We start from the raw sequence: 20,887 nt of genomic DNA, 5'->3' as shown, positions 1-20,887 counted from the left end.
CCATCTGGAAGCTACTGCTTGTTCAACATGGGACAGAATGGGCAGTAATGGGCAGATCACAGTAGGTTGGCTTCCAGGTAAAGTCACGATAGTGATGATCACTATAGAGCCCTTGATGGCATAAGATCTTACTAGTTAAAGGGATGCCCATCTCTAGTAATCTCTGCCCTTTGGTTAAGCATTATTAATCTTTTGAAAAGTAGGAAGCCTGCCTATTCTGTTGTAGAACCGACCCTCTGGAACAACGCACTCTGGTGCACTGTATGGCTCCCACCTTGATGTTGTGAAAGGTCTTGAAAATTTGGATATTCTCCCAAGGCCTTGGGATAGGCTAGGTGAATTAAGAAGTCCTCTATAGTTTATTTTAAATCTATTAGGTTTGTCCTTAATTTCCAATGTATATTTTCTATGTTATTATTGTTATTTGTTTCTAAAATTATAAGCTACCCATACTTTTATGGACTTAGGACACCCTATAAAGATACTGGAAATGCAATTCTTCATTTGGGAAAGGGCTTTCCTTAATATCCACTAAAGACACTTTCAGTGAAATGGACAATGAATTCATCTTCTGGCAAAATGAAAACATTTAGATACTTGTTCGTACAAGACAATCGATCAATAAAGTAGCATTTTTGTTAAGACTTTTGTTTCAGCATTTAGTATGAACCTGCCATTGTAGTTTGTAAATCATGATTTATAACTTAAAGCAATGTATGAATCAAGCCAATATGACTGGTTCATCAAGGTCAGGGGGTACTATGAATAGGTCAAGTCTTTGTTAACACTTGTAGCATTTTTACAGGGATAAATAGTTTATTTGGTCAACTGCAGAAATAGCTTACTATAGTTGTTTTATTTATTTCAGTTAAATCCCTGTTTGTTCATATAGTTCTAAAATGGTTTCCTATCCATGCACTGACAGACCAGTTTAACTTTAATACTTTTTTATAGAACTTCAGCCCATTCTTGATACTATAATGCAAAAGAGAGGGAGAGAGGGAAGGAGGGAGGAAAAGCATCTCTCACTCTGTGGGATATCCAGAATGTTAGAAAATATTAAATAAAAGTTAAAATGCACTCTATATCAATGTTCTTCAACCTGGTAACTGATCCTAACTATTTTAAAGTTCCTTACCTGGACTGATTTGTGGATCTATAGGGTTATCTCATTGGTTATTTAAAAGGCAAATAGTGTGAAGGTGCACAAAATCCACACTACCAATAGAGAACACAATTTCATTGCATCAATCAGCCTTCTAGAACTGGTACCCTCAGGACACTCTAAAGATAGAAGGCTATAGTTCCATGACAAGACAATTGTAACTATTGTCTGATCGCACACATTGTGCCAAGTGATTTGTTTGACTTGGATTTAGTGAATCATGGGAATTCAGTTCTTGTGAACTAACCTTTGTAATTATAATTCATCATTTATATGAACTAGAGAAAAGCTGCTTATTCAACTGTAGTTCAAACATTCCCATTGCTTGTTGCACTATGTCTATTAGCACCAGCCAATTCTAATAATACCAGGCTAGATGGATCAATGCTTAACTCAGGGTAAGGTAATTTTATCTTGGAATTCCGAGAACCAGAATCTGAATCCATCTAGAATGCAGACTGAGGTATTAAATGAAGTCATTTTTAAAGGTAAAGACATCCTCAAGCCCAGCTGTTACCAGGTAAGGGTTACAGGCTTTAACTTACTCTTGTCGATTCTAGGATATTTCTCAACTTCTCAATTCATCTTGCATATCTGATTCCCAAATGTGTGCCCTCATGCTGTTTAGTTCCTGTGATTAGCCACCATTGGCTATGATGATGCCACTATCTGAGGCATTTAGGAAATTTAAATGGAAATATTATTGAACAGGAATGAATACTGTACTTTATAACTACATCTCAGAATAGAACTTCAATGTGTTGATGAAAATAAATTTTTTTTGACTTATTTCTCACCGGTGTGTCCAGAATAATAATCTATCTTACAGAATGGTTGTGAATAGAGACTGAAAAGAAACCAGCAAATTTAAGAATACTACGTAAATATTAGCAATAAGATGTCTGTAGTTGGAGAGGAGAGACTGATCAAGTCCCACACAAATAGCTGCTGCCTATTTATAGTGGGGAAAGATGTTGTGATAGTTGAACAGACAGAGCTGATTCATTATCAAAATAATGGTTCTGAAAAATGGGGCTGCCTTTCTAAAGTAGAAGCTCCAGCTTCCAAAAAAGTTGCAACTAATGCCCTACAAGGAGAAAAAAAAATCTTGGTTCACTGGTTGGCTGGCAAGACTGTTCCTTTGAGAGCTGTGAAAATGACAGCAGAACTACTGTGTTCCATTTCCCTATATTAACACACAGCAGAGCAAGAGTCCCACTCCATAGACTCTGGACTCAGCAAAACAAATAACAGCAGATCGAAAATTGCCCAATTAGCCCTGAAAAAGAAAAGCACTTTCAGCCATTCCTCTGTGTTTGCATCTTCCTTGCTGCGCTTTCTTCCAATTACTAATCAATGTTGCAGACACTCCACAGGCCCAACTTACAGTTACAACTCTTCCAGTGCTACTTGCAAATGTTAACCCTGGGGAAAATGTTCACAAATGGGAATTCCTCCCCTGAACCTGCCCTCTGAAGCTGTCCTTAACCTGCGTGTGTATGACTCAACAGGAAAACTGACTCACCATGGCTAAAGTCTTATAAAATGATTCAGTATTCATAATCATTGGAATATTATTTTTTCTAAGTATTGATGTTGATATACAGATAATCCTTGAATTATTATAGTAATTCTGGTCACAATTATTATCATAGTAATAGTAATTTCTTTCTGAGGTTGAGTGATATGGTCATAAAGCATGTCATATATGTCTGCTTCAGTTAGCACGGGAATTCTGGAATTCTGTACAAGTGCAAGCTGAGCTGGAAGGTAGGGTTAAATGTATCATCAGTTTGGAATCAATGCATTGTCACAAGAGACCCAGGTTCAATCCCCTGTGAATTCATTACCCTTATCTAGTGCCAATTTAGCTTTGATCATTAGCTGATTAGATGTTTGTATTAGAGATAGCAATAACAAACTCTTCTGTGTTTTGAATGTAACAAACTGTCCTGGTTATTTGCATCTGACATATTCCCTAGTACTGCTGGTAAAGGAAAATTTGATGGACCACCTCTTCCCAATTACACCTTCCCAGTCCATCGGATATGGAAGGCAGGGCATATTGCGGGTCCCAACTATCAAGAAAGCACATCTGGTAGGACCTAGGAAAAGGGCTTTCTCTATGGGAGCTCCCTCTCTTTGAATAATATTTCCCCCAGAGATAAATTAGCTCCTTCCCTGTTGCTTTTCTGCAAGGCCTTAAAGACATGGTTCTGTCAGGTTCCTATTCACAACTGATCAAGTGGTCTTTTGATTCTGTTGCTGCCATGGGGTAGGGGCTGGGCCATGGATTATTGTGGATTTTTAACTGTGGACTTTTAATGTTGTACACCGACCGGGGTCACTATATGTGAAGCTTAACTTTGTTTAATAAATAAATAAACTTTTGGGACTGGTTGTCCCTTAATTCAGTGTCACTGTAACTTCAGATGGTTGCTGAACAAATGATCTGAAGCCAAGAAATAACTGTACACTGTCTAATTCACTGTCTAATTCACTTACTTCCTCTGACCAGCAAAGTCAGAGATAATAGCAAATAAGATGTTTGCTCAAGATAATAATTATGTTACCTCTAAGCTGAGCCATTTCCTTCCCAAACCAACCAGAATCGAATGAAATGTAATTTACATTCCTAGTCTGTGTGAGAATGAAAAATCAGTAGGAATCATTACCATGGAAATTAATAAGTTCAACTGGTTAGTGAAATTTTGTCCAAGCAGGTCCAGTTATATAAAATATTAAACCAACTCCACTCAATAAGTTATTTAATAGGAACACCTAAAATCATTCAGTTGACCTGTTTGTGGATCTAGTTCTCAAAGAAAAGGGGGTAAAGAAAAACAACCCAAATGCCTTAAAAAGGAAGCTACTCCAATATAGAACCCATTGGCAACACAAAATAAACTTCCTACATACTTATGTATTATAGTAGCGGAGCTACCTCTATTCTGATAATCTGATCAATGGGGAGGAATTAGTAATTATCAGGAAAGTTTGATACTACTCTTTCTTAGAATTATGGAGATAGAATTATGGAGTTTAGAGTAAGAGCCAGTTTGGTATACTGGTTAAGCACCAGGCTAGAAACCAGGAGTTCTAGCACTGACTTTCAAAGCCAAATGGGTGACTTTGGGCCATCTAATCTCTCTCAGCTGTAGGGACAAGGTAATGGCAAACAATGCCTTACCAAGAAAATTGCAGGAACTTGTCCAGGCAGTTATCAGGGGTTAATGCACATGCAGACAAAGAAAGGAGTAGATATTTTTTAGTTTTCTAAAAGATGAATCTTGCCAGATAATGTAATTATGTATTGCTAGAATAACTGTGATAATAAAATGATCTGAGTTGGAGGTTAACTTGTGGGTTGAAAATACTATAAAAACAAGTGCTGTACTGGGTCAATTGTTAAATAATCCTACCTGGTATAAAACAGCCCAGTTCCCCCACCCTTCTAGCCAAAGGTGTAAAAAAGATGGATTCTGTTAGTTTCTCACTTGTATCCCTCATAGTTTCTCATATCTGACACAAACATAAAATAATGATTTTTTTTTCTCATGCTACTAAGAAATTTCCCTTTACAATTTACAAGTGCTAGGGTGTTATATTAGAAGTCTTACAAGAATTTTCTCTAAATGGAAAGCTTTTGAATGCAAATATATAGTATTTGCAAAATCAGATTTTGATGGCTGTTATTTTTAAATAAGAATTATTGTTTACCTTCCTTATAAAAACACTTTTTATGACCCTGTAATTCCTTAATTCAGGAAAGAAGCTGGCTCCCCCGCCCCCCCGCTACATATAGCAACAACATCAGTAAACTTTAAAGCTTTTGATTAGATAATAAAAGCAACAACAAAATGTGAATCCAACAAGATGGCATCTGCAGGGGATATGTGATAACTATGTCATGACTTCATCATACAAATGATGTAAATTAGATATTTTAGCTTGTCTTTATATCACATTAATTCATATTACTAGTGCAATGGAATTGTGATGCACATGCTTTAACATGGCTTTTGCCAATTGGTCATGTTAGCTGTGATGGCTTTCTTAGACTTTCCAAGCTGTTAATAATACAGGAAGTCCTCGTTTAGTGTCCATAATTGGGATTGGCAGTCAGGTTGTTAAACAAAGAGGTCTCAAAGTGAAGTCACAGTGCAAATGCCTCTTGTAAGAATGAACTGGTGGTTTTATTTTTCTACAGCTCCTGGTCAGATCCATTTCCTTTTCAAACTCCATGCTGACTTATTCCTCCATGCCAAAATAGATCCTATTTGATTTCAGTTATTACGAAGCTGGCATACAGAGTTCTGACCCCTTTAATATAATTTCTTTCCAATACTCTGTGGATTTAAAAAGAATAAGCAGCATGACTAAGCACTATGCTTCCCTCCTGTCTGTGTTTAAAAGACAAATCAGACAGAGTGTGGACTAGCATAAGGAAGACTTCATTGTCCAAGCTGAAGCTGAAAACTGGCTGAGGGCTGGCTTTACTAAAATGTGATAAGATGCTGAAAAGGCCCATTAAAATTTTTCAGTTGAGAAACTATTCCTGGCAAAGGAGCATATCCACCATGACTAAGATGTACAGATGGCATAAGAGAAGATGATCAATAACAATAGGAATTCAAATGTGCCAATGACATCTTTGTCATTCTAAAATAAACTCAAATTGAAATCACTCTTCAAAACTTTAACTCTACATGCCTAGGGATGAAACTTCCCAGACAGAGAAAAGAGAACAAACTCCCATTCCTGACATCCTCATCACTGCATTGTATAATGGCAGGATGCAAAACCAACCCACATGGACCAAATCTGAAATTTCCAACAGCCACATCTCACCACACATAATATAAGCTGTACAAAAATCCTCATCAACTGATACAAAACATATTGCAGCTCAGATGCAAAACATTCTTGCAGCTGAGAAAAGCAGTGTTCAGCTACTTCTCTAGTATAATCAATAAGAACAATTACCCCCCCCCTTTCCCCAAAATTTCAATAAAAAAATTGCACCAGGGAAAAAACAGAAAACAAACACTATAAAGCTATTTGCCAGCTAAAATGTCATAAACTGGTCAGATCCATTCCACCTTCATAATTTAATTCTACAGATCTTGACAAGTGTTAATTTGAGATTTTTTTACGTTTATACCAGGTTGGGAACATGTTGTCCTAGAGAAAACCTATCTATGTATGTGGTTGCTAAAAGCTGACCCTTGTTTATGCCATATCATGAATATTAGGGTCAATAAAACTTTAGGTGGCTAGAGCCATTATTATTTAAAAAAAACTTTTTCACCCAGCTGTTGTGTAGAAAGGTAGCTGATGTTATTGGAGAGAACAGGGACATAATTTTCGAGTCCTTTCCCTTTCATTGTTTTGGGGAGGGAAGGAGAAATTGCATTCCAGGTACTCCTAAACTTACAACCACAATTGAAACCAACTATGCTTCCCTTACTAAGCAAGACATTAAATGAATTTTGGCCCACTGCCTTTGAGGTTTTCTACACTTCTCTAACATAAAAACCACAGGGGGGAAAAAGCTGAAAAAAAAATTATGGGCCACCCAGTATATTATTTGGGCCACTGGCCAATCTACTTTGCCTATGCAAAGACTTAAAACATACTCAGCTCTGCATTGGAGTCTAGTCCTATGCCATATCCAATACAACATGCTCTACAGGGTAAGTTAAAGACCTGGCATCTGCACCACATGATTTTTTGTGAGTCATCGTATTTGAAGCCAGGTTGTTCAGTTTGCCTGTAACTGAAAGTATCGTGTAAACACAGAAGATGGTTTAATTCAATACACCAATTAAGCACGTTGTGTGAATCTAGTCCTAGTTTATTGCTGATGAAGATCTATTGCTTTTAATGTTGTTCTTGTTAGGAATAATAATGCTTTGATAAGTACGGAAATTGGTGGGGTTTGAAATCTATTAGTTCCCTTTCAAGAATTAGCCTGATACATTATAATCACATTATTATACTGCTGATGGGCAAAGGCTTTTCTCTGAATAGCACTTTCTTCCATAAAATATCCCAAGTAGGATTACATTTACAGAATCAATGAGCCATACCTGGCTGATCAAAACTACCATAACTGGGAGGCAAATTATTTCCTACCTCCAATCTGTCCGTCCGCATTAGCTTCTGTGCTGCTGCTGCAGCAGCAGCAGGAACTGGCACACCAGGATTGCCTGCAACCAGCATTGGTGCTGTTGGCAAGATCTCTGCTGGGACCAAGCCAGGAGAAACTGGCCCCAAATAGGGGTTAAAGGCTGTTGAAGCATTGGTGGCTAGGCTTGGTGCAACTGAAAACATTGGCTGGTAAAAGAGAAAAGAGAGAGAGAGCAAGATAGTCAAATATAAATAGTAGTCCAAAAAACATTTATACATTAAATCATTTTGAAATAATGCAACATTTATGCATGCAGACAATGGTGTTAACTGACCCTCTCACAAATGGAAGGAGCTTCCTGTTCAAGGAAGACATTTGAGCCAGCAACTGATCCCAGGAACTGTAAGGGAAGGAGATAAAGTTTGCATACTACCCCTGTTCTAAACAATCAAGTCATGTTTCCACAGTAGGTGTGCAAGAACTGGTTCAGAAAGGGGCAATCAGAAGGGTGCCTCCTTCTCTTGGTAAAGGCATCAAACTCATGCCAAGGCACAGGAAAACTATCCGCTTGACCTTCCTTTGGAAAAATCTACAATATGTATGATTCCGGCTGCTAGAATTGTATTTATCCTATGTTTATCCTAAAGCTGTCTTAAATTTTTCAATTTAAATTCTCATACTTTTCTACTGTGAAAAAGTTGGTTTTTTGGGGGCTCTTTCTACTTTATTTTTAAAGTATTTCAGCATTTTATTTGAATTTGTTTTGGTGATGCTTTACTTTTGAAAATGTTAGAGGGCACTACAGAGTGCTTTTTGTCCCTCTCAAATCTCCTTGGCAGCCCACACTTTCCAATCAGTAAATGCCCAGTTGCAGAAGATGCTTTCTAATGTTGTACTTTATCTACTGGTAATAGAAATGTGACAAGCACAGATGACAGTACAAGAAGAAACACAAAGCATTTACAGAGCCTGAAATTTCTGTCGTTAAGTCATGATGGTCCATGTGATCAGCCTGATTTTACAAGCTTTTTTTTTTTTTGCGGTGGTGGTGGTGAAGCAAACACCATGACCATAAAGAGAACACTGCATTCGTTAAGCAAATCAATGCATTGTGTGGGCATTTTTTGCTGGAAACTGGCCTTTTCAGCCAGTTTCCTGCAAGAAAACCCATAGTAAACATTGCCACATGACTGTGGGATGCTGCAACTGGCCATAAAGATGAGCCAGTTGCTAAGTATTCAAAATGTGGTGATGTAACTTTGTGTGTGTATGCGTGTGTGCCACCAGAACTCTAGAATCAGGACATAAGTACCTTTGGGGGATCCATCATAACTTCTAATGGTTGCTAAGTGAGGACTACCTATACATACATCATCTTAGTATTTTAAAACAAGAACACAACATTTCACCTTTAAGAATTTCTTGAATTTTTTTTCTCTCCCCTCCCCCCCAATCAAACTGAAGGCTTTCACAAAAGGCACGATAATTTTTATATGTGACATTAATTGCCTCAGCCTCAACTGCAGGAGATGAAGGCAACACTCGTTTCTTGTTAAGCTTTTAGATATACTAATTAGTAGTCAATTGATGGAACTGGACAGGGACCGTTCATATTGCACCAATATAAGTCTTACAGCAATTACAAAAGAACAACATTTTTATTCTTTTCACAGAGCAATTAAATTGTAAGATACACATGTTAAAATGGCACCTTTCAAAAGGTCTTAAAATTCTTTAATAAAAGCTATTTATAGTATTATTTGTATGTAACCTCATAATAATGACAGTTTTTAATTGTATTTTACTATCAGTGTTGCAAACTAAAACTGTATGAAGTTGCTGTAGACTGTATACATTGAGGCCACTACTACTATTCAAATTAATCTTAAAGACAGAGAGAGCATAACAAAGACAAACAAGGGAAAATTTTCTTTCCTAATCTCTATTCTACACAGACTGGATAATCTAATGTAGGAATTAGAAGTACTTTATTGTTTTGATTTATATCCCACCTTTATACCCAAGTGAAATTATCAAAGTGGGTTAAAAGTTTCAAACATACACAACACAAGGTGAAATCGTTCAAATGTTCCAGATAATTTATACAGTCAGTGGATAAGATTTAGCTCACAAAGCAGTCTGCATTCCAAAGTTGGATGATAACAAAGAAAGTTTAACCTTTGCCTTTCTATTACAGGGACTTGGCCCTTGTATTTCATTACGAAAAAGTGATCCATCACAAGTCTTAAAAAGCTCTGGCCAGCATGGTAGGCTCCCTGTCTGTCTCCCAGTTGCTTTTTGAAAATGGGACAACTATGACCTGGATGACTGAGAATCTCAACAGACATAAGTAATCTGCTGTTCTCTAGATGCATTGGCTCTTTGTTTCCACAAATGCCACCTAATTCCTTAGAATTATGGCATCTGAATTTAAATGCATCTGGGGAGAACTAGGTTCAACAAAGCTGCTCTAGAGTTAAAAAGATATCCTTGAAGTAACAAACTTTTTTTTTCTAAGAATGTAAACTTCGTCCTTGACTTATGACAATTGGGACCAAAATTTCCACTGTTAGAAAAGGCAGTTGTTAAGTGAGTCACACCCAATTTTACAACCTTTTTTCCATGGTTGTTAAGCAAATCACTTGCAGTTATTAAATTGAGCGAATCTGGCTTTCCCCTTTGACTTTGCTTGTTGGAAGCTGGATAGGAAGGTCAGGTGATCACATGACCCTGGGATGCTGCAACCATCTTTAATACATGCCAAATGCCAACAAATTTTGATCATGTGACCATAGAGACCGTAGAGCTCAATGGTTGTAAGTGCAAGTACTGGTTGTAAGTGCAAGTACTGGTTGCACTTTTATCTTCAGTCACAAAATGAATGTTTATAAGTTGAGGACTACCTGTAAGTTGTAACTTAGTCCTCAATGTCTCTGGTTGGCAGACAAATTTTCTGGTCTATTTTCCCCTGGTTAGTTTTGCATACTTCTTCATTAGAGTTTTTTTTAATCCTCTTTTCAGAGGATTAAGAAGACTTAAAAACAATTCTACATGAAAATTACGTATGTGTACACATGAGATATATGAGCACACAGACACACATATAGATTTGGTGCTGAAGGCTACAGTCTTGCCAAATTCAAATCCAAAAAATAAGTAAATTTCAGTCTTTATATAATATCAGGTGAGCTCGTTTTGAAATGTAAATTTAATACCATTTCAGGACTGTCCTATACCCATTCCCTTTACAACTCTTAAGAACTTCTGAATATACTAGGTAAAGGTTCCCCTCGCACACACATGCTAGTCATTTCCGATTCTAGGGGGCAGTGCTCATCTCCGTTACAAAGCCAAAAAGCCAGCGCTGTCTGAAGACATCTCCATGGTCATGTGGCCGCCATGACTATAAGCTGAAGGCGCATGGAATGCTGTTACCTTCCCACCAAGTGGTCCCTATTTTTCTACTTGCATTTTTACATGCTTTTGAACTGCTAGGTTGGCAGAAGCTGGGACAAGTAATGGGAGTTTACTCCGTTACGTGGTGCTAGGGATTTGAACTGCCGAACTGCCAAACGTTCTGATTGACAAGCTCAACGTCTTAGCCACTGAGCGTCCCTTCATGACTAGGGTTGATCAAATGATTGCTACTGTTCACAACTCAATAAATAAACAATGATGTATATTTTATATTTAGAAATAATCAGAACTAATCTCTGAAGAAAGGTGTGGACTGTACTTTCTATGGAAGATCTCACAGCAAGGGAATTATTAAGAGCTAAATTATTAAGAGCTTTTAGAGAAAAGAAATACGAGCAAATAAAGCCATTGTTTTGTGATAACCTAATTGTCCAGGGAAAATGTTTTCTAAAAATTAATAATTATTTATCAATTATTTCCCACATTCTTGGCAGTCTCATCTCCTTCCCGTTCTTATTAGTGAAACATTATTGCCTCAAATCCTGTAATATGTAAATGCATTAAAGAAATGAGGCCCAGTGCTCAAATATGCTGATGCCAACCGGGATCAAGAATAATGATACAGGTAGCTAGGGCCTTATCAGAGAAGTTGTCATAAAACCAGTTTGGTATAGTGCTTAAGGTGCTGGCATACAAGCCAGGTGGCTGAGTTCTAGTCTTGACTTAGGCATGAAAAACTGGTTGGATGTTAACACTCTGAGTTACTTATAAAGTAATAAAAACAGGATAAAAATCTAATAAAGGTAAAGGTTTCCCCTGTCCAGTTGTGTCCAACTCAAGGGGCCATGCTCATCTCCATCTCTTAGCAGAGGGAGCTAGTGTTGTCCAAAGACATTTCTGTAGTCGTGTGGCCAACATGATTATATAATGGATTTGCTTGCTGTTAAAAGATGCTTTCTAACTATCCGTAGTCTTTAACTTATGACTAGAATTGTGATCAGAATTTCTATCACTAAGCAATGAGTTCTTAAATGAGCCATCATGTGACTGTGACCAATTTTACAAAAAATTTTTTTTTTTTTGCAGCTTTGGCTCTCTCATTGACTTTGTCTAAAGTTGGCTAGAAAGATCAGAAATAATGATGTGATACCGGGATGCTACAACTATCATAAATACACCCAAATTGCAATCATGTGACTTTAGGCATGGTGCATGGTCATAAGTGTGACTCTCAAGTCACTTTTTACAGTAAATAGTTGCTAAACAAATGGTCTTATGTCAAAAACTACCTATAAGATCAAACTGTTTCCTCCTCCTCCCATCCTCGTAACCACTTTCTTTCCTGCCCAAGAGGATGAAAATAGTGAACAGACATAGGGGAAAAAAGAGATGGAGTAAAGGAAGAAGAATGCACTATGTGGAGGAAAGAATTGTGTATACTGGACTTCTTGCTGTAGTAAAGAACTGTACGTAAGTACTTGTTACTTGTAAAGATGTTTATTGCGCCAGTAAAACATTTGCTATGACTGGAGAGAAAGGGACTGAGGTTTATTAGTTTCTTGGGAAGGGCACTCTGCTCTCCTTGGAAGTACTTTATGTATTCCTACTGATTAATATTAAATATTATTATCTACTGGGGCTAAGCTACAAATCTCTGAATGTATGTAGGAAACATCTATTACTAAATGTAACCATCAAACATTTAAGAAGGAAGCATTTTTCACAGTAGCTCGTTTTTTATTTCAACAAACCAGTAACAAAAGATGGAAAAGTAAGTCATCAAATAAAAGTATCCAAGGCAGGGCTTATGTGTAGTAAGACTTTATCTAAAGTAATAGCAATTTATGAATTTACTTATGCTATTCAATTTACACCTTTGTTTTGTATCCCACCTTTGTTTTGTACATTTGAAATCAGGATACATTCTTCTGCAGCAACAGCCTAAATTTCAGTAAGAGAGGCTGATTCAAAAAGACCTTATACTACTTCATTGTTATATTTTCCCATCTACTGTATGTATTGACTATCTCTGATTGTTCAACTTCTATGTTGCAATTGAAGTTGCTGCAGCTTGGGGTCTGCACTAGTACATCCAAGATAAGTGCATAGTACATTATATTATGATTATTCTCCCTTCCTTTGAGAATAAAATAACTCAATGACTAGCATAAAGAAACACATCTTTGCATTCATTTGGGATGGTGAAATTTAAATAACCTGACAGAATGTATTTGCAATAGTATAGAATTTGAATGAAAAAAATCCAACCACATTAACATTTTCTTTTCCTGCATTGCAGGATATTTAATGTTTTAAGCACCATTGCTCTGTGGTCTACAGTCAGATAGACTGAACAATGAGAAAGTTACCACACTGTTAAAATGCAGCAGAAGCAAGAAATATTCACTTAATGACTGCTGAGTCACTGTGTGTGCTTAGTGACTAAATCAAAATGAAGGTCCTCAATTCCCTTTTCACTATGCAGAATCATCCTGCTTCAAATTCCACAACACTCCTCTCATGTATAAAGGATAATTTAGGGATGGTTTTCTCCGGTGCAAGAAGAGCACCTCTCTTATTTCATTGTGGAGATTGAGTGAAGACAAAAAAGAGAAATCAAATTGTTTTATGTAAAGGTCTTCCTGATGTTAGTTTACTATGACAGTATTATAAGAGATATGATGCAGTTTTAGTACATTTATCATTGAAAGAAAATGGGGCAATATTTTTGACTGATCTCCAGCCTTTTGGACAAAGATGAACAGTCAGGTTTCCATAGCTATGTGATATGATCCTGACCAGATCTCAATAATAAGTGATGATCTCCTCTTTAAGGATCTCCTCCTTGAGAGGCAGACCTATTTGTTTTGGGCCCAAAATAAAGCTGTCTTGACACTGCTCTCAATTATGGAACACTTGGGAATTCAGCATAACTAACTGTTTTGGATACCTAAGCATGAAACAGATGTTGTTTTATTTGCTGTTCACCCTACAATTTGTTCACCAAAACTCTGTTTACTGTTTGTTTGCTATCTTTATACTTCTCTGATTCATTTTAGTCAGTAAAAAGGAGCAGGTGGACTGATACAACACAAATGGATCCATGGATTAGGCGGGGGAATATTTCACCTCTCTTTCAATAAATTGAAAGTCACTTTCTGTCAACCCAACTCAAGGTTGTTGTTGTGGAGAAAATAGGAGGAGCAAACAGTATTATCCACCTTGAGTTATTTATAAAAATAATAAAAATGGGAGGTGGGAAATCTAAAAATAAATTCAGCAGAAGGTTGTGCAGGCATGGATTCTTTAAAAAAAAAAAGAAGAAGAATCTCTTCCATTTATGTTAAATGGAAGTGAAAAATTCTGGTTCTTTGGCCTAAAATAGTAAGATAGGAGGAATGAAGATTATGTATCACCAATGAAATCCCACAGGACCGATGTGAAAGGGTGATGCAGTTTAAAGGGCATCTATGTAATTTAAGATAATATAATCTCTGTTCATATCATGGGAAAGTTTGCTTAAGATTTGGTGTTTTCTCTACCATCAAGAGGAAGTGACATCTTTGGGAGAATAAGATGTGAAAATACTATATCTTTTTCACATTTCTTCTTTTACTGAATAGAAAAGATCAAAAATGAAAGGCCTGTCAGGGGATAGACAAGGTATAGCCTCAGGTCTCAAAATAACATCCTAACCCTACATAAATCTTTCAACTTCTCAACACCAAGGAAGGGGTAGAGCTTTTAGAGAATCAGATACCATCATTCAAGTATCCTTTTCATGCTTATTTTAAATGTCAGAAACCCAAGATGCAGGAATTGCTTCCAGAGGGAGCAAACAAGAGAAAAGTGGTAGAGCGAATGAGCCTAAGTGTGCGCTATAGATAATCACCCACTTCGATATCAGAGTCAACATTTTGCAAATCAAAAACGTATGGAAGGAAACTGCTGCTTCTGCTCAGGCTCAAGGTGAATCCAGATGCTTATTCTTGAAGTTTTTTCCCAATCCACATACATCCGCCCAGATGGGTTGGGATTGTAGGGAAAATCCCATGCTTCCCAGATGTACTGGATCTGTAGTCCTAATACATTTAGATCTACCAGGCTGGAAATAAATGGTATAGTATTTCCTTTGGATCTCTTTCATGTCCTGTAGCAATTTTGTTTATGCATTTTATTTGTTTTGGATACAGGAATACTTTTACTTTAAATGATGGTTTTTCTTTATGGTACTGAGAAACAATTGTATGCCCTACCAACATATTTAATTCTTTTAAAAGGAATGAATATTTATATTAAAAAAGAAGAGAACCCCTCTAATAATATATTACTAATTAATAGTTCATTGAACTATTTGTGCGTAATTTGAAATATAGAAATTCACTAGGTTACATACAGAAGACATTATGCCTAAAACAAACCTACTGAATCCAATGAGACGTAGGTTAATCATGACAAAATTAAGCATTTTAGTATCCCTCCTCCCACCTATTTATCCATTTTTTATTTGTCTTAAATTATTCCTTTATTTATCTTTATTTATCTGCTCTGACTGGATCAAGCTAAACTGCTGAGTTCATCACTGTATTAAATCACAATGTGATTTATTTGAGTTTCCTTGTAATCCATCCATTATGGTTTGTAAACTATGGTTTACAGATTGATTCTTATTCAAAGGCAGCTTTTTAATTCAATAAAACATCGTTAGGCAGACCAGGGCATAGCATAATGCTTGAGTTCAGCTATAATTTAAATAAAGTTAAAGGACTTTTCTAATTAATAAGAAAGGTAGGAGAATGGTAAAGAAGAGAACTGAGATATCATGACGTACATAAACTTGTAACTCCTAAGCAGATGTTGAACAAAACACATATACCTCGTGAAGTGGAACGCAAACAATGATAGGTCCAGGGGTGCCGCTTGGACTGCACTCCTCTTGCTGTAAGAGTATCAAATTAAAGGACCTGGATTATGAAACTTCTATAGTTGCACATTGATCAAAATCAAACTACTCTGATATTTCTGTAACTATTTTAGCACTGAGAATGTCACTAAACAAACAGGAAGAGCAAACTATGTATTAAGCAAATCTTAACTGCATGATCTGCATATTTTTTTCACTGTGAACTGGAACAAAAGTAAAGTTGGTAGACCTGCAAAGTATCTTCTGCTCTTATTCTGAAACTGCCAGGCTCCCAAATGAAAACAAAACAAAACAAAATAAAAAATAGAAATGTGTAAAGTCCCATCTACTTTCCTTCAATTCAGTCTCTTTTTGCTATCACAAATAGAGACTTTGCTTTTGTTTGTAATTAAAGAGGAAAATCTGATAGGTATAACATCTTGCCCTTATAGGGTGGGGATTAATTCAAGGCAAGATACTTAGAAAATAGCAATCTTTTGAGTGAAATCTGGAGTGAACTGAGAATGTATCACATAAATAATCAATCTGTGCCTTGGGCTATATATTTCACAACCTGTCTTACTGCTTGGTTAGAAATTATGGGAGACACAGTGCTGTCGCTGCCATATATTACCCTTTCCTTCCTTGGAAAGGGTAAATAAATCATGTATTTATAGTGTGCGCTGGCTCATCTATGTCTCATATTAAAGCCAACATCAATGGGCACCTGCTGCATACAAACAATAGAAAGGACAGATAAATACCTATCACTGTCTGCTCATTTGTTTTGGTGTTTTGTTCTTCTGGAAAGTAGGTAGAGGACAAATGGCTGGGAAAGAATGACTTGAAAAAGATAGAAAGGACTAATCTTGGCCTCTTGACTAAGTTCCTCCCATCTCCTGCCTCAAACATGAAATCCCCCATTCTCACAAACATGAGTATGCAGTGCTGGAAAGGAAAGGAGTGACAATGTCAGAATGCCATAACTTTATAGAAGAGAATATCTTCATAGAGTTCATGATTAATATTGGTAATGCAATGATTCATGGATTGCATAATGGTTGTTAAGGCATCAGCCTAGAAACTGGTAGACCATGAGTTCTAATCCCCCTTAGTCATAAAAGCCAGCGGTGGACCTTGGCCAGTCATTCTTTCTAAGCCCAATATATATCACAGGGTTGTTGTTGTTGTAGTAAGAAAACTAGGAATAAGGTCTATCTATCTTTGATGCCTTGACTTATTTATATTAAAAAAATAAAGACAGGATACAAATAAATAAATGAGTATTGTAACTGTTTTACGTATATGTTTTACTGTGTTAACAAATGTTTCCAATGAAGCACCTCTGGGATGGAACAATTGAATATATTGTTAATAAATGAATCTATAATAAATATAATTAGTTTATTGTATTTATTCTATAGGATTTTATGCAAGCCAAACCACTAATTTTTGGCTATAAAATATAACTATTCAAATGTATGGAAGCATATAATTAGTAGCTGGGATTTTCTGACCTGAACATAGAAAAGTCAGAAGATAATGTGGCTTTTAAACAAGATGACCTAAAATATGAAAGACTGGGTGAGATATTTTAATCATAATAGCTGTCAATTTAGATGTTGACAATCCTGGAACAGATTTTTTTAAAAAAATCTGTGAGCGGCAAACAGCAGGGCAGGACTGAGTTTGCCATTGTCGTATGAATCAAAAACAAACAAAATTGGCTGGATATTATTGGCTGATAGAAAAATATCTGGCTGAAGTGAAACTGGATGTGCTTTTAGGTGAACATGATATCTTTCCATAGAACTTGCATTATATTCTCAAGGAGTTGAAAATACTGGACAATGGATGTGAATCATTTATTCCCCATTTTAACTTTTCTGAACTGATTTCTCTTAGTGGGAGCATATAGACAAATATATTTGGAGGATACTAGAGATAAAAAACCAAATTGGCATTATATTTTGATCAGAACCGTCAAAAAACCTGCAAAATTTATTTTTTTCTTCAAAAGGCAACTGGACTATGTTTTTTTTTTCCCTTGAGGAAGAAGACATTTTACTTCTCATTCAAGAGAAGCGAAAGATTTTCTTCCTCAAGGGAAAAAACAGAGTCTACTTGCCTTTTGAAGAAGCTATCATGGCCTAGATGACTGAGAACCTCCACAGATCTGCACAATCTTCATGTCTGGCCCAGTCCACATTTGTTGACTTCCTGATTATATAAGCCGCAAAGGGACAGTATGTTTCCTCCACTGTCTTGCTAAAGACAATCTAATGATGGAATTCAATGATTGACAAAATAAAGCATGGCTCCTATCAAAATATTTTATTCCGTTATGTTCTTAGTCATATTTAAATATGATTATAACCAGGGGTGGGATTCTACCAGTTCTGTCCACCTCTGTAGAACCGGTTGCTGCTGTTTTGGCCCGCCCGCCCGGGTTCTTACCTGTCCTTTATTTCCTGTTTTTTCAACCTCAGCTGCTTTGTGCAGCATAGCTGCGGTTGAAAAAGCAGGAAAAAAGGGGCTTTTCCAACCGCTGCACACCCGCACACAGCGCTGCTCAGCTGTCCGGGCAGCTCAGCAGGTCATAAATTGCACTCGCTCGACGCAGAGCAACAGAACCGGTAGTTATACCGGTCGGATCCCATCCCTGATTATAACCCCCAATTTTTATTAGATGTTTGCTTTCCATAGTTCTTGACATGGTCTTCTATCTGTAAGTTGTACTTCTTGCTGTTGGGTAGCAAGAAGTACAACTTTGTTAAATGGTCATGACAGGATCCAGTAAAGTGCAACTGATAACGGAAAGAAGTTTTAATGGGTTCATGCAGAAAACTGATGAAGGCTCGTTGTGGTGGTGATGATAGGAGAGACAAACTTATTTCCAAAGCAGATCAAGGCACTTTTAATCCAGGCAAAGGAAGGTGTTACCCCTCTCCCACTTGTATGTTATCAAATAAAGATCAGAGACTATATTATACTAGGAAGAACAAAACAATAAGGCAAAGAGTTAGATACAATATGTAGGAGTTGGATCACTGCTAAATATGAGAAGAACCACTATAGTATAGCCTGTAGCCCTGATTTACTTGCCTAAAGTAAACAAACCACAACCTTCTTTTTCACATCATGAAAGAAAAGGAACTCTTTTCGTATTATACCCCTTCAATTATTTTAAGTTTATTTAACTAATCTTAGTTTGAAAAATGAAATGTGTGCATTGAATGATAGTATGGTATGGTGACAGCATTCCAGTAGTACATTACTATTCATATGAAATCAAGGCTTACCTTTATTACTGTCAATTTTATTCACTAATTGGTATAAGGTAAATACTTTATTTGGCATAGAAATGCTAATTCTCTGACAGTCTATGAACGTACATTTAATCAGTTAATGTGAGGAACACGTTATTTCCAGCTGACAAAGGAAAACAGAAAGAAGACCCAAAATGGTAATATTTTCTCACCTTTAGTGTTTGGTATTGATAAATGCAATCAGTGTCGATGAAATATGTAGATCCCTCCCCCCCTCTTTTTTGGAATGTCTGAGGGATATGGTTCTATGAAGAAATAATAATATAATAATAATAGTAATAAGTTCACTACTTAAAATATTAAACTTAATCAATTAATAATCATATTTAGTTAAATGAAAAGGATAAACTGATGATACTAAGGTTTCAGCTGTGACTAAAAGTTATCATTCTAATAAAACAAATAATAAATTATAGGTATCAGAATGGAAAACCTATGGCTTTCTAGATGTTTTTAGACTCCAAAATTTTGTCTTTCATACAGCCTTCTTCAATCTCTTCAAGATGTGCTTGGCAACTATTGAGATTTCTGGGACTTGAAGTTCCCCCTAATGGAAGGTGTCAAATTTAGGGAAAGTTGCTTATTCTAAAGATATCTGCAAACCGGCATAGGTTCTCCATTCCAGATTAACATGGTGTCATTGGGAAAATGTTCCATCAATATTCCAGCCAATCACTAGCAGCTTCATAAGTCAATTTAAAACAGGGAAACACACAATAAAGACAGGTTTGGATTCACCTCTGCTCTTTATAAGCCTTCCTTTAAATCCCATTATTTTTCCATCATGACCTTAAACTGATGACAGCATTTTGCAATAGGGACTGTGTGTTGCAAACATGCCAGCAAGTGCTTTTAAATCTTTATAGGGAATTATATCTATATTTTCTAACTTCATGCAAATGTACTAGTTTTGCATAACAAATTTTCAGTTAAGTTATTTCAGGGGTTTCTGCACAGCAGTCTGAAGATAATTCTTTGAATCACATTTCAAACTGAAGTATGAATGAATTATGTTTAAATATTAGCAAGGTAGAACTGTGTCTATTTTTCTTGTGATCTCACAAGAATAAAAGACTTCTGCATGAGGAAACACTACCAAAAATATTTTTTCTTCCAGTTATGTCCTTCAGGAAATTTTTATTTCAAATCCATGAAACACCTTGATTTTTAAACTTCAAAACTTTGCTATGCTTAAGAAAATATAACTGTCATAGTATTCTTTCATTAACTATTTTCTTATTTACAAAACATTCAAATGATTTTGTTGGCATGTGCTTTATTTTTTCCTTCCAACTTATGATTACATACAGATATTGTTATCAAACTGCTTTTCAGTACTCTTTTAAGCTACAATAAACAAGGCAGATATAGCTCAGTAACAAAAACTCAATTAAAAAATTCTGAAAGGGGGATTAATTCCTTGAGTTCTTGGCTGAAACCACTCAAAATGGAATGTACAGGTTTAGCATAAGGATGTTCCATACATAGTTTATTAGTTTCTGCGGAAATCTCTTCTATCATTTAGAAGGAAGACACAAAAATATATTTTCAACCTGATACCCTTAAATGTTCCATTTAAAGTTCTTTTTTAAAATTATCTGCACATTTTGGAAAAATTCAGGATACTAAACATGATAGAATTTATTCTATCTGATACCCTTAAATGTTCCATTTAAAGTTCTTTTTTAAAATTATCTGCACATTTTGGAAAAATTCAGGATACTAAACATGATAGAATTTATTATTTATCAGCTGCATTGCCGTCACAGTGGAGATTTCTGATTAGTTGCCTTATTATTAGTTTAAAGGAAGCATGTTTCAGTTCACTACTCCTGCCAAAGATGATTTGTTTAACCTGCTCATCAAATTTGTAAACTAAAAACAGAGGATTAAAGCCAGGCTTTCAAAGTTGCAAGAACAACTCCAACTCTACCAATCTA

The 20,887-nt window shown here is 36.2% G+C and overlaps 1 protein-coding gene across 50 annotated transcripts in view; it reads right to left on the bottom strand.

The window, feature by feature from the left end:
* Window positions 1-20,887, bottom strand: part of MBNL1 (muscleblind like splicing regulator 1) — a 173,574-nt gene that overhangs the window by 21,976 nt on the left and 130,711 nt on the right. For 19 of the 50 annotated variants that reach the window (XM_026665151.2, XM_026665159.2, XM_026665167.2 and 16 more), the window contains 2 exons: window positions 19,100-19,192; window positions 7,304-7,504 (listed from right to left, as the gene is read on the bottom strand). In XM_026665151.2, coding sequence (XP_026520936.1) covers window positions 7,304-7,504; window positions 19,100-19,192 — 294 coding nt within the window. Of the gene's footprint in view, window positions 1-7,303; window positions 7,505-7,632; window positions 7,699-19,099; window positions 19,193-20,887 lie in introns of all 50 variants that reach the window. The other 31 variants (XM_087965158.1, XM_087965162.1, XM_087965175.1 and 28 more) reach the window with 2 other exon arrangements.

The sequence above is a fragment of the Notechis scutatus genome, chromosome 4 (assembly GCF_049901735.1).
Source record: "Notechis scutatus isolate UNSWTSFEM ecotype Mainland chromosome 4, rNotScu1.2, whole genome shotgun sequence".
Taxonomy (NCBI): domain Eukaryota; kingdom Metazoa; phylum Chordata; class Lepidosauria; order Squamata; family Elapidae; genus Notechis; species Notechis scutatus.
Note: the sequence above shows the minus strand (reverse complement) of the source record. Positions and strands in the feature narration are given on the sequence as shown.